The sequence below is a fragment of the Leuresthes tenuis genome, unplaced genomic scaffold, assembly GCF_036924035.1.
Source record: "Leuresthes tenuis unplaced genomic scaffold, fLeuTen1.0.hap1 SCAF_21, whole genome shotgun sequence".
NCBI classification, from domain to species: domain Eukaryota; kingdom Metazoa; phylum Chordata; class Actinopteri; order Atheriniformes; family Atherinopsidae; genus Leuresthes; species Leuresthes tenuis.
This window is the reverse complement of record NW_027325375.1, coordinates 3,233,722-3,244,704: the sequence shown is the minus strand read 5'-3', so window position 1 is coordinate 3,244,704 and position 10,983 is coordinate 3,233,722. Positions and strand designations below refer to the sequence as shown.

Sequence of the window (10,983 nt, the reverse complement as noted above, 5' to 3'; positions counted from 1 at the left end):
AGACCACACAAAAACACAAAGTTCCTGACGTCCACTTTGTTATTTGAATTGTTCTTGGTGATCAGTATTTGTGTGTTCATACCTGCTCTCATGTCAGGTCGTAAACCTCCATAAAGTTCACTCATTTAAACTTAAAATTTGGGTTGACGGTGGAAATAGATGCATGAAGCCTGGAATACGTGGCACATGGTCCCATAACATCATTAAAGCCATTAGTTAGAAGTTTCAGAACGAATAAAGTGATCACCATACAGTTAAAAAAGTTATCTCTAAGTCTCTATCACCACTGCAGGGTGGAACTTCCAAATATATGAATGTCTGTTATTTTCTAGCCTTTTACAAACAAGTTCACACAATACTTATCAAGTCCATCAGTTTATTTAGTTTTTTCATGTTTTGCCACAGCTTCAAATCTGATGCTAGCGATGCAACCTGCTGTCACAAGAAAACGTGAAATAATCCTTTTACTTAAGCTTTAACATGTGCCCACAGACAGGGTTTTTAGAGGATGGTGCTTCACACGAGAGTGGAAAAAATAATTGTAGTCCTACATCTCAGAAAACCAATTCTTTAAGTATTTACTATCTACTACTTTTGAGAAAGGGTGCAAGCCTTCCACAACTCATTTAGTGACACCCTGTCATTACGATCCCTTCCCCAGGCTCTGCAGCAGGTGTGAAGGAAGCCACCTGGGAGCTTATCGGCGCATTCGGACAAACAGTGATAAGAACGCAGTTCTAAGAACTGTCCACCTCGAATTTAGTTCGAAGAACTGCCCTTCCCCAGGGGAACCGTTTCATTTTGCATTCGCACATGAGTCGGGGACCTTGACAGGGCCTGATGTGACGCAGCCGTCTGCCACAGACGTGTTACTTTAGCGCCACTCAACAACAAAACAAAACCCGGGAAAAGTAAGGAGAGAAGAAAACAACAGCACCAAGAAGCTAACATGGAGAGCGAGGAGGCCACCGTGTTCATGACGGTGATATTAATCATGGACGATCACATCAGGCGTCTAAGATGGAGGCTGGAAGAGCTCACAGCGAGAGTCAGGAGACGGAGAATCCAGCAGCGGGCGATACTTCTTCGTTTCATGGAGGAAAGAAGGAGAGCAGAGTGCCGCAGACAAAGGAGACGGCGTCTAAGTTTAACTTATTAAACAGGCGCCGGTTGGGTCCGTGTCGTATGAGCAAACATTTCAGACAAGGGGCGGAGCTACCAGCCACCAAACACCTACGTCATGTTCCTGTGGAGCCCAGAAAAGACCCTGAAGGAGCTAAAATGGTTCCAGGAACTGAGGGCCGTGGTCCCTAGTTCCTGTATGTCCGAATGCGTGAAAAAACGTCCCTATTCCTGAAAAGGTTCTAGGAACTGCAAAAGGTTCCTACAGTGGGAATGCGCCTAATGTTAGTATGACATCTAATGCTGTATCAACATCTGAAAACGAGGAAATGAGATTAAATTGTTTTCATTTCTTAGTCAAAGAAAAATGTGAAGATATCAAGTGTCAACGTGTGGGTACTCTGAGAACCTATTAAAGTACTGTTCAACTTTGGTTATGTTATAAGTGGTGCGTCACTGGAAAAAATGCCATCAGTCAAGTTGGAGATAGCATCTCTGCAGTGATTTCAGCTACATTTCCATTTATTATGATGTTGCAGGGAGAGAGTTTTAAGCTACTCCAACATTTTCTTCGACAGTTCACAGCCTCTGATAGGGATGAAGGAGCTCACAGGCACAGCTACCTTCACCGAACAGCAGGGCGGAGGCAGAGAGAAAGCTTTGGGGGCGATAGCTCTCTCTGGCAGGTGTATAAATTGCCAGCTCGGCAAAGTTGGTGGTGTTGTTTTTCCTTTTTTACTAAGCAACATAATAAGTTTTGAATATGTTTTTCACTACGGGAGTAAAAAGGACTGTGTGAGTGAAAGTGTGATTTCACTTGACTTGAGAGTCGTAAATGTGCAACTTTGTTGATTTAAGATCATTTTTCAGCACCTGCTTCGATAGAGAAATTTTTTATCTCAGAGTCATGCGATTCCAATGTTTGCCAGACTTTGAAACCGAAACAGCATTATTCGATGCATCGGGATGAGACTGAACGTCGCGCTCACTACTTTAGCTCCAAGGACAGCTGCCTGTCAGTGAAAGGATAACATCTGTCATCCAGCTTCGATAAACTCACACCAATCGTGTCTTTGTTTAGCCAGAACATGACAAACAAACACAGAAACTTAAAGCTGCTGAATGGTTGACAGATGAGTGCCTTATCAACAGAGTCCCACTCGTAGCGCGATGAGTGACACATTATCCTCGGACTCTTACTTTAATAGATCTTTGTGTTTCATGACCATAGGAACAACTGTGTCAGTTTCCCTCCTCTATCTTATGTGCAATCTTGTGGGTGACAGATGCCTTTTGCCATTGCTGTGAGGGAAAGCTGCGAGTTTGGTGCCCCTCAGAATATGTCCATCCAGCACATATCATCTATTGGGAAAACAGTTGCTGTCGGGCAAACCACAAGCATCCGGGCGATTCTCTGGGTTGTCAGAATGCTCGCTGTTCCTCACCCCTCTCCTTTCCCCCCTTGTTTCCCTTCTCCATCTCTGCTTTACTCCCCCCTCATCTGAGAAAGCAGAGGCAGATGGGGATAACAGTGTCAGCATTTCCAGTTGGATCAGCTGACGGATATGCATCCCCTGTTTCCGTTCCTGTTGGTGTGTGTGTAAGTGGTTGCTTGTGTGGAGGAGGAAGGTGACGGCCGGGAATAGCAAAACTGACAAAGCATCTCTGTTAGCATTAAAACGCCAACAGAGCAGGATGAAAGTGAAAGAAAAGCACAGAGGAGTGTCTCACATTATTGATGAGACTTTTTTCAGATGCCTTGCTTTAAAGACACACTGCACTGTGTATCCAGATGGTTTCCTTCTTAAGATAAACCCAAAGATTATCCTTTATCCATATCAGTATCTGTCTAACTACGGCATTCCAAAACTTTCTCAACAAGGGGCTCGTCATCCTTGAGAGAGCTCAGATTGATAATCAGATGAGACAACTGCAAAGAAAACACAAGCTGCAGAAAACTAAACAGAAGAAAAAAGAAATAAGGAGAGAGAAACAAGATGGATGGAGTTTAAAAGAGGCTTGAATATGAGAGACAGGCAGGGAGAGAACAGCAAGACGGGACTGAGGAAAGAGAGATGAGTAACAGATGAGAGAATGCGTCTCAGATCCAGGGTGTGTATGTGTTTATCTGTGTGTGTCTGCTGGAGTGGTTTGTGTTGCAGGGAGCTTGGCCGCTGTCAGGCTAGGGGACTCCCAGAGGAAGCCAGTCCTTGTTCAGTTTACAGTGAATGATTCCCTTCCTGCCCTGCACAGCCCAGCAGGCCAACGGCCAACCAGGTTTGTGTGTGTGTTCTGTGTCTGTGTGGCTTGTCTTTCTTCGGGTGGGAGGGGGGTGACTGTCTTATAAATTAGAGGTCAGGCAGGTTGCTTACCTGTTTTTTCACACTTTTGTGACTGGAGAGAATCATTACTCGTGAAAAGTAGTAAAATCTGCCATCAGTTGCTTTTCCAACAGTCAGACAGAATAATAACTGCATATAATATCCCTTTATATTGTGTTTATTTAGGCTTAGATGATACTTTCACAATCTATATCTTTAGCTGTAAAAAAAGATTTGTTTTTCAAAGACAGAAAACAAAAAAGTGAGAATTTTGGTGCAAAGGTTTTGGTTGAAAACTAGCTACAAGCAGCGATGTCTTTGGTAACAACATGTACATCAGCATATCTTTCAGTTTGTGGCCTGTTTAATCGCTTTTTACTGTCCAAACTATCAGTGGACACATCGCTCGGATGTTTATGCTGCAAAATAGTGTGAATCATCTTTCAAAAGTGGAAAATGTGGAACTACAATATTTCTCAGTTCAAAATAGTAATTTGTCACATCTGTAGTACGTGGATGTGTAATAATCGTAGTATAAAGTTTCAGGCCAGCTCTGTTTGAATCCCACAATAATATGGAGCTTGTTGGAGATTCAGCGTCAGTCATCCCAAACATTTTAAACCATGTCCCACTGCATGCTTCCTCCGGATCTTTTTCCTGGCACAGCAGCCTCTGAAACAGCGTTTCAGGCCCTGCTCTGTTTCAGCCGTCACACATTAAGCAGGATTAGATGAAGAACACGTTTGCTTCCAAAAAATGTGGTGAAAATATTTGATTGGGGTGAGTGGAGGTCTTTCGGTGCATTCTGCTGTCACGCTTTTATGGCTACAGTGATTTCAGCAGGAAAGAGGCATGTCGTGACTGAGAATGGTGCAAATACAAACGGGCTCAAATTGGGAAATTAAATTAGTTGAGGGTAGGAAATTCACACTTATTGCTTGATCACATGCTGAAGTCATTTTAGCTGTTTTTTCCGTTGAAGTTTAGATTTTTATTTCCAAACAATTAGCACGTTAAGATGTCAAATTATGTTAAAAGTGACCTGAACAATTATCTCTATGAGGGGATTTTGCACTACCTTCATTAATATACAGTGCGACCTGCGTATGTTTTCATTCACACGGATTTGTACGGTATCAATCAGCTTTTGAGTGTCTGTGCCTCAGCATCCACAGCTGACAAAGCATAGCTATGAACTGAAGCTTTTCCAGATTTATCTCTTATATTTATCATTCATGGTGTTGCATGCGGCCTGGAAGTGTGTAAACAATTATCCAAAGATTTGAGCTGTGGTGGAGATTTTGCTTCCCTAAGTCAGAACGAAAACACTTCTGAAACTAAAACAATGCCGCCATCTTGTGGCCAAACATATATTGTTTAGACTTTTTGCCTCACTGGAAGGAATGCCTCTCTATCAAAGAGGGTAATTTTTCTGCAGCTGCAAGCTGGTCACTAAAGATACATTTTTCAGAAAACACATGTGCACTTTGACCTTTTTCAGGAAAGAACCAAAAAAATCAAAATGTTTCTTTATTCTTTGATAATACAGTCATATTCCATAGATTTAAATAACGATAATACAATATGTATTACTTGTGAAAAGGTGATCAAGTTACCTTTCTGTGTATGCATATAATATCTTAAAATGTCAGTTACAGAGTAGAATTAAATGTCATTAGCAGTAAAACTTTTAAATAAATATTCACAATAGTAATTTAACCATCATAAAGTTACAGCAATATGTGGTGAAATAGAAATAGGTTGATAGAGACAACTGTGAGGTTGAATGAAAGGAAAACTCTGTATGTCAGAAGGTTTCTTTGGTCCGTTACAGCTTCCTTATAACCAGAATCAAATAACTTTCACTTAATTCACAAAGCATTTGGTACCACACCCAAACAGACGTACAACTATATGATAACTTTACCAGTTACAGAGTTTTCATATTAGCCCTGCAGGACAAACGCAACATACTGATGCAATATAATCATACAAATGGTCATTGTAGCTAACCCTATTATGAACAAGGAGGCTGTTTTCAGTCTTTCCAACGCAAAGATTATGCTACATCAGCCTAAAAAGTCGCGATAGGGGGGGGGGGCTGTGATGTTTAAAACTTTATCCCTTGACAGATATTTATTATAAGTAGTTACAGGAAAAGCCATCGTCCAGGCCTGAGCAAGTTGTCAAAGTTATCAGACTCCAACCAAGCTGATGAATTCACGAGCAAGGCTCAGTCCCTGTGCTGCAGACCCAGAAAAACTTCTCAGTTTTTATTTGTGTTGCTTGGTTGGCTGTATTTCTTCCTGGCATGATCAACAGTGAAGCTATCTTTGTGAGCACGCTGTCTATTTCTCTCCCCCAGCAGTGGTATTTCAAACCAGGGCTCAAAGTGAACACTCATTTACCAACAAACACATGCACTGATGCTCGACATATTTTCTGCCTGCAGTGAAGAGGAAGGATGTGTGCTTCTAAGCAAAGAGCAGTCTGGATATCAGTTCATATCCACACGGACTGTTTACATGAGATGGAATAGTCTGAGAATCGTTGAACGCATCGAGATAAAACCAACCATAAAATGGTATTATGTATTTGCCTCAGGTTTTATCAGCATGGCTGGATTTTAAGTAGTACTTTGTTCAGCATAACATTGCTCTAAATAATGTGCATTGAAAACTTGTGTGAGCGTGCCCGTGGTTCCTGGTGCCGTCTTGGTTTACACGTTGCCTGCGGACCTTGGCAGAAAAAAGATGGCCTTCTGACCCTGGTGGGTATCCGGTCCCGCTTTGGGCTGGCCGTTCCTCTTCAAAGCAACATACCAGCTGTATTTCTGAGAGCGGTATGTGTTGTAGTCGTTCTCCTCATACTTCTCCAGGAAGTAACAGTCATCGTTCAGTGCTTGCTGAGACGAGAATCAGGGAGGAAGAACAGAACAAAGTTGGTTTCATTAACTAAATGCTTCTAATTAATTCATATCAAAGAGTCTATGGAAACACAAACCTGAGCCTCGATATCTCACATAAGTCAGCAGTCATTTTAATAGTCTATGACAAATTGTTACTCACATGGAACGTTATTACCCAAAACATTTGTTGGCTAGACTGAGCAACTTTTTCTGTGGAATAAATCACAGGGATTTTCCATCGTTTTGCAGTTGTGGAAAATACCCACAGCTTTTACAAATCAATAGAGATTGGTGTGTTTAAACGTATGTTGTCAAGTAAATGCGTTCTGTGACATCATGAAACACTGGAGTTTATAAGCGTCTGTTAAGGTCTTCCTGTCTAAAATTAGATGTAAAAATGATTTGAGATTGTGAAAACCCACTGATGCGTAGAGGTGTCCGTTCTTGTTCATGGCCAGGTAGCTTCCTGTCATCTCACCTTTGATGACCACCACTCCCACACTCACCGCTTTCATCCTTAGGACGTCTGCAACGTACAACATCACACCACTGTGTGTGAGCTTTTGTCGCCTGTCCAGGGTTAAAGTGAAAAACAAACCTCCACAATGTAACTGCTATTTTCTGGAAAACAGTGTTTGTCCAACAAATTTCAGGGAAAAGAGGCCCTGTCATCCACATGTGTGCACAGGATATTAAGCTGTGATTATAAGCCTGAATCACAGAGCAGCTTTACCAGAACTGCTGAGTTTAAGAGCCTTGCACAAGAGGACTTCATCAGTTTTTTCTGGTGACAACTTAATTGACTCATTCGTGAGGTTATATATTGTTACAGTTCAAATCCATTTTTTATTACACTCAGATAATCTCTTCGCAAAATATCTTAGTTGCCAACCATTATAATTCTGCTCATCCAAAACAATTAATGCTTTCCTTAAAAAAGACTTCTTTTTTTCAAATTTAACTACGAAAAGGCTTTCCTATGTGTCGTACTTGACCACAGATTTTATTTTTCTCACCATAAGGGTCATTTTCCTGCCTCCCACCATTCACCGTTCCATCTGGTAGAATCCTCAGGTGATACCCCCCATTCTGACTGTAAAGCCTGGTCAGTGTGCGCTGCTCCTGCTTGGACAGGTCCAGAGACGCGGCGCCGAATGGCAGAACCGTGACGTCCCCCTCAGACATCCTGCACTGACGTTGAGATGCGGACGAAGCAGAGTGATGACCCTGTGTCTGCAAAGATAGAGGAGATCCACTGAGCTCACCAGCCTAGAAAGTGTCTCAAAAAGAAACAAGGCAGGAAGGGAAGTACAACACCGCTTTCCTTATATGATTATGGGAAGTCCACCCCTCCCCATGTCCTCCCTCTGTCTGTCTCTGCTGTCTTTTTCTGATAAAAGCAGCCTGGGATCAGAGCTGGATGGAGGCCAGACAGAGCAGACACATGACCGAACATGTTTTCTGTCTGAACATCACTTTGATTCTGCCTTTGTGAAAATAATTCCCAGATGACAGTGATGTAACTTTGCACCTGCAATCATTATAAGGTCAGACTACAAAACAAACAGCACATGGACAGAGGAAATTAACACTAATGCATTTACTCCCTGCTGGACATGAGGCAAGTGCCAGTAAAAGTCCAGCAAATAAGAGGCAACACGTGGCTTTGCAATCCATTAGTAAAACACTGGAGTGACTCAAAATGCAACATCTTGCACCTACGTTCTGTTGGCTGTCTGCGGTACTAATTACATTTTAATAGTCAGATCACCACCAGCTGCACACTTGAGAGACATCCAGCCAGCTCTTTGCACCTTACCCTCTGTCCAATTCCTCAAATGCTTATCCAAAAAAACTGTTTTTCAGCACAATTTCAGTGTAATTTCTATGCAATCTTTGTATCCTGGAGAGTGGAGATCCCAGAGTAGCAGTAGCTGGCAAGAAGTCTGTCCTGTGAAATGGGAAAAAGCAGCGGTGGATCCAGCCAGCGCTGTTCCTGCAGCAACTCTGGTCTTTGTTATCATTTGTAAGCCGAGGTAGAGCAGCGACAGAGCCGAGCCATCCTACGTGTGGAATGTCTCAGAGAGAAGAAACAGAGAGAAGAAGAAGGAAAACAAAAGCCACAAGAGGAATGTAAGGCCTACCCACTCACTGTCTGGTTTCCAGCTAACAGCGACCTGGAGAAGAGTGTTATGGAAGCCTGCCACTGTGTGGACCTTCGGACAGACTAGCAGGTGGGAATGACGTCCAAAAGATGACGGAGTCAGAGTGCGGCTCTGTGGGAGGAAACGTTCACCCTTTGTGTATATTGAAGGGGAGTCGGGGGGGTTGACGTCTGACATGAAGTGGGGTAAAGTTCAAAAGGGATTTTTATAAAACGGTTAGTGGAAGCCAAGCAGGCAAACTTTCTGGATTTAAACCTCCTGGAAGCTGCCTCTAACCCTAACCCTCTGGAAATCAGAGACGGACAAAATGAGTTGCTATGATTAAATATTAACTTTAAACCTCCCTTCTTAGCCTGCTTTGCTCCTCACCTGCAGTATTTGTCAGTGAGAGCCTCCTGACATACCCCTGTACTGTGACATTTGTTAGATGACAGGAAGCAGCCTGCAGCAGGTGGTGATGTGCGCTGGCCGGCTCTGCAGGAATACCAGCTGTAGTCTGTGTTCTAATTAATCAGAAGTGCTTATTCTTCTCATCTTTTTTTAAATAAATGTTTTAGAACAGTGTTTGTTGTTTTTTTTCCTTCTGTTTTTTGATACTGTGTGAAACATTTCGATGGTATTTCCAGCTTCTCTTTATTTAATGTGTTTGTCTATGTTTATAAATTTTTTCCTGAGCAATTTTCTTCTTCATCATCTTCTACATGCAGTGCAGGGATGAAATTGTATCTATTTTTTGGATAAATGGGATATTTTCTTCAGTGTCAGATTTGGTAAAGGATTTTATTTGGAAAGCAGCAGATTTATTGCAGTAGCTGCCTGAATTCTTCAGCTGTTAGGACATGGTTTTCTGAAATACTAAATGATACATCTTTCCATCCTAATCTTTGAAAATGTTTTGATTAACCACAGATATGTTGTGTCAGTGTTGAAATGTTGTATGCTTCCTTTGATGTTCTTGCACAAGGATCAAATAACTCACTAACTTGCTGTCAAGCAAACGAGAGATAACGAGAAGATAGATCATCTTTAAAGAGAAGTTGGACCTGAGAAACTTCTGGGATCAGAGGTGAAATGTCTGCCGTATCCTTCTCTAAGCGCACAGGCTTACCGTGACCTGGATGACTGAGAATCTACACGGAGAAGAAGTTTGGCAGTTGAAGCCCACCTTTTTGGATTAGAGCTCAAGATCCACTGGTATAAATATATGTAATTTTTTAAATGCTTACATTTAATTTCCGTTTTTCATCTCTTATCAGTTAGTTGGTCACCTACCTGTGAGAAAGTCATGTGACAGCACCCCTGATGAGCCAGCATGTCCTCTTTTCCTTCTCTTAAGTGAAGTGTGGGTAAATCAAGCTGGCCATGCCAAGCTTTCCACCGTTTTTCTTCGCTGTCTGGACTCTGTGGCCTTAAGTCAGTGTCTGTTCTCCATCAACTCCTCCCTCACCTCACCTCCCCTCTGACAGTGTCAGAGGACTCATTTTAACAGGCCAGCGTCAAGACTAAAATTACTCTCCTCAACTGCAGAGAGGGAGGCTGAGACAGAGTGACGCATGAGTCCAGGCCATGGGATCAAGTCCGACCCTGGAAGCCAGCAGGGCTGCCTGTCTGTCTGCGCCCTGATTCGTTCTTACAGTTCTGTGTCCGCCTGGGGACACTGCTGAGCAACACAGGATAAACATCTATAAGGCAAAGGAGCCTTCAGTTCCTACAATTAATCTTACATAATGCCAAAACCGCTGCAGTGTGAGCCACATTTCTGCTTGGATCCCCCTCCCACACAAGAGTTTGGTCATGTTACTCGGTTACATCCGTGCAAACAAAGACTATTTGTTGCTCATCAAAAAAAGCAAAAAAAAAAGCATTATAGTGTAAAATAAGGTGTCCCTATGCCTTCCAGAGTTCAGCTCTGTAACTAGTCCCAATGGGAGTGAAAGAACAGCAATGATGACACAAACTAGGCTGACTTTAGACTGTCACCATCATGAAAAACAGCTCCTGGAGCACCAGAAAGAGAGAGCTGCAACAAACTTATCATCGTGACCACAGCTTAGACTTTTGGAATCTGTGTGCACGATGATGGCTTGTCCAAGACCAATTTAAAGGATATCCCAAAGATGTGCCCTGTGTATACTGTATTTGGACATGCACTGCAGGGTGTTAACATCTCTCAACAAGGCTTCTAAAAAAAGTAACGTGAGATTCTATTTGTTTGTCTGTCTGGCACTTGCTTGACAATAAATAGCAGTGGAGTGGTGGCTGTGTGAATTATTTACAGTGGTTGCTTCATCTCTGTTCTCTTCAAGTGAACACTTGTGAATATAATTTATCCCCTGCAGCAAATCACACAGGCTTTTTGCTTTGCATAACCACAAAAGTGTGAAAAAAGATGAAGATGCATAAAAGAGCGAGTACAGGCCCAACAGGTAGGGACCTCGACCTGCTTTTCCATTACCTGCTCAAAAAG

The 10,983-nt window shown here is 42.4% G+C and overlaps 1 protein-coding gene across 2 annotated transcripts; it reads right to left on the bottom strand.

The window, feature by feature from the left end:
* Nucleotides 1-4,997: 4,997 nt before the first annotated feature.
* Nucleotides 4,998-9,928, bottom strand: LOC140280208 (putative fibroblast growth factor 1). Of its 2 annotated transcripts, none has more exons than XM_072375505.1 (4): nt 9,789-9,928; nt 7,368-7,584; nt 6,774-6,877; nt 4,998-6,348 (listed from the first exon to the last, which is right to left on the bottom strand). In XM_072375505.1, exons 1-4 carry the CDS (start codon nt 9,828-9,830, stop codon nt 6,163-6,165), a joined length of 549 nt encoding a protein of 182 aa, XP_072231606.1. In that variant the 5' UTR covers nt 9,831-9,928; the 3' UTR covers nt 4,998-6,162. The 2 variants fall into 2 exon arrangements, with proteins under 2 accessions (XP_072231606.1, XP_072231605.1); XM_072375504.1 differs by lacking the exon at nt 9,789-9,928 and adding an exon at nt 8,504-8,608.
* Nucleotides 9,929-10,983: the final 1,055 nt, after the last annotated feature.

Excerpts from the sequence above, each read along its gene's own strand:
- LOC140280208 (XM_072375505.1), bottom strand. The coding sequence starts at position 9,830 with ATGCTGGCTCATCAGGGGTGCTGTCACATGACTTTCTCACAG. Across the intron at positions 7,585-9,788 it reads GTCACATGACTTTCTCACAG|ACACAGGGTCATCACTCTGC; the intron begins GTAGGTGACCAA and ends CTATCTTTGCAG. Across the intron at positions 6,349-6,773 it reads ACGGACACCTCTACGCATCA|CAAGCACTGAACGATGACTG; the intron begins GTGGGTTTTCAC and ends TTCTCGTCTCAG.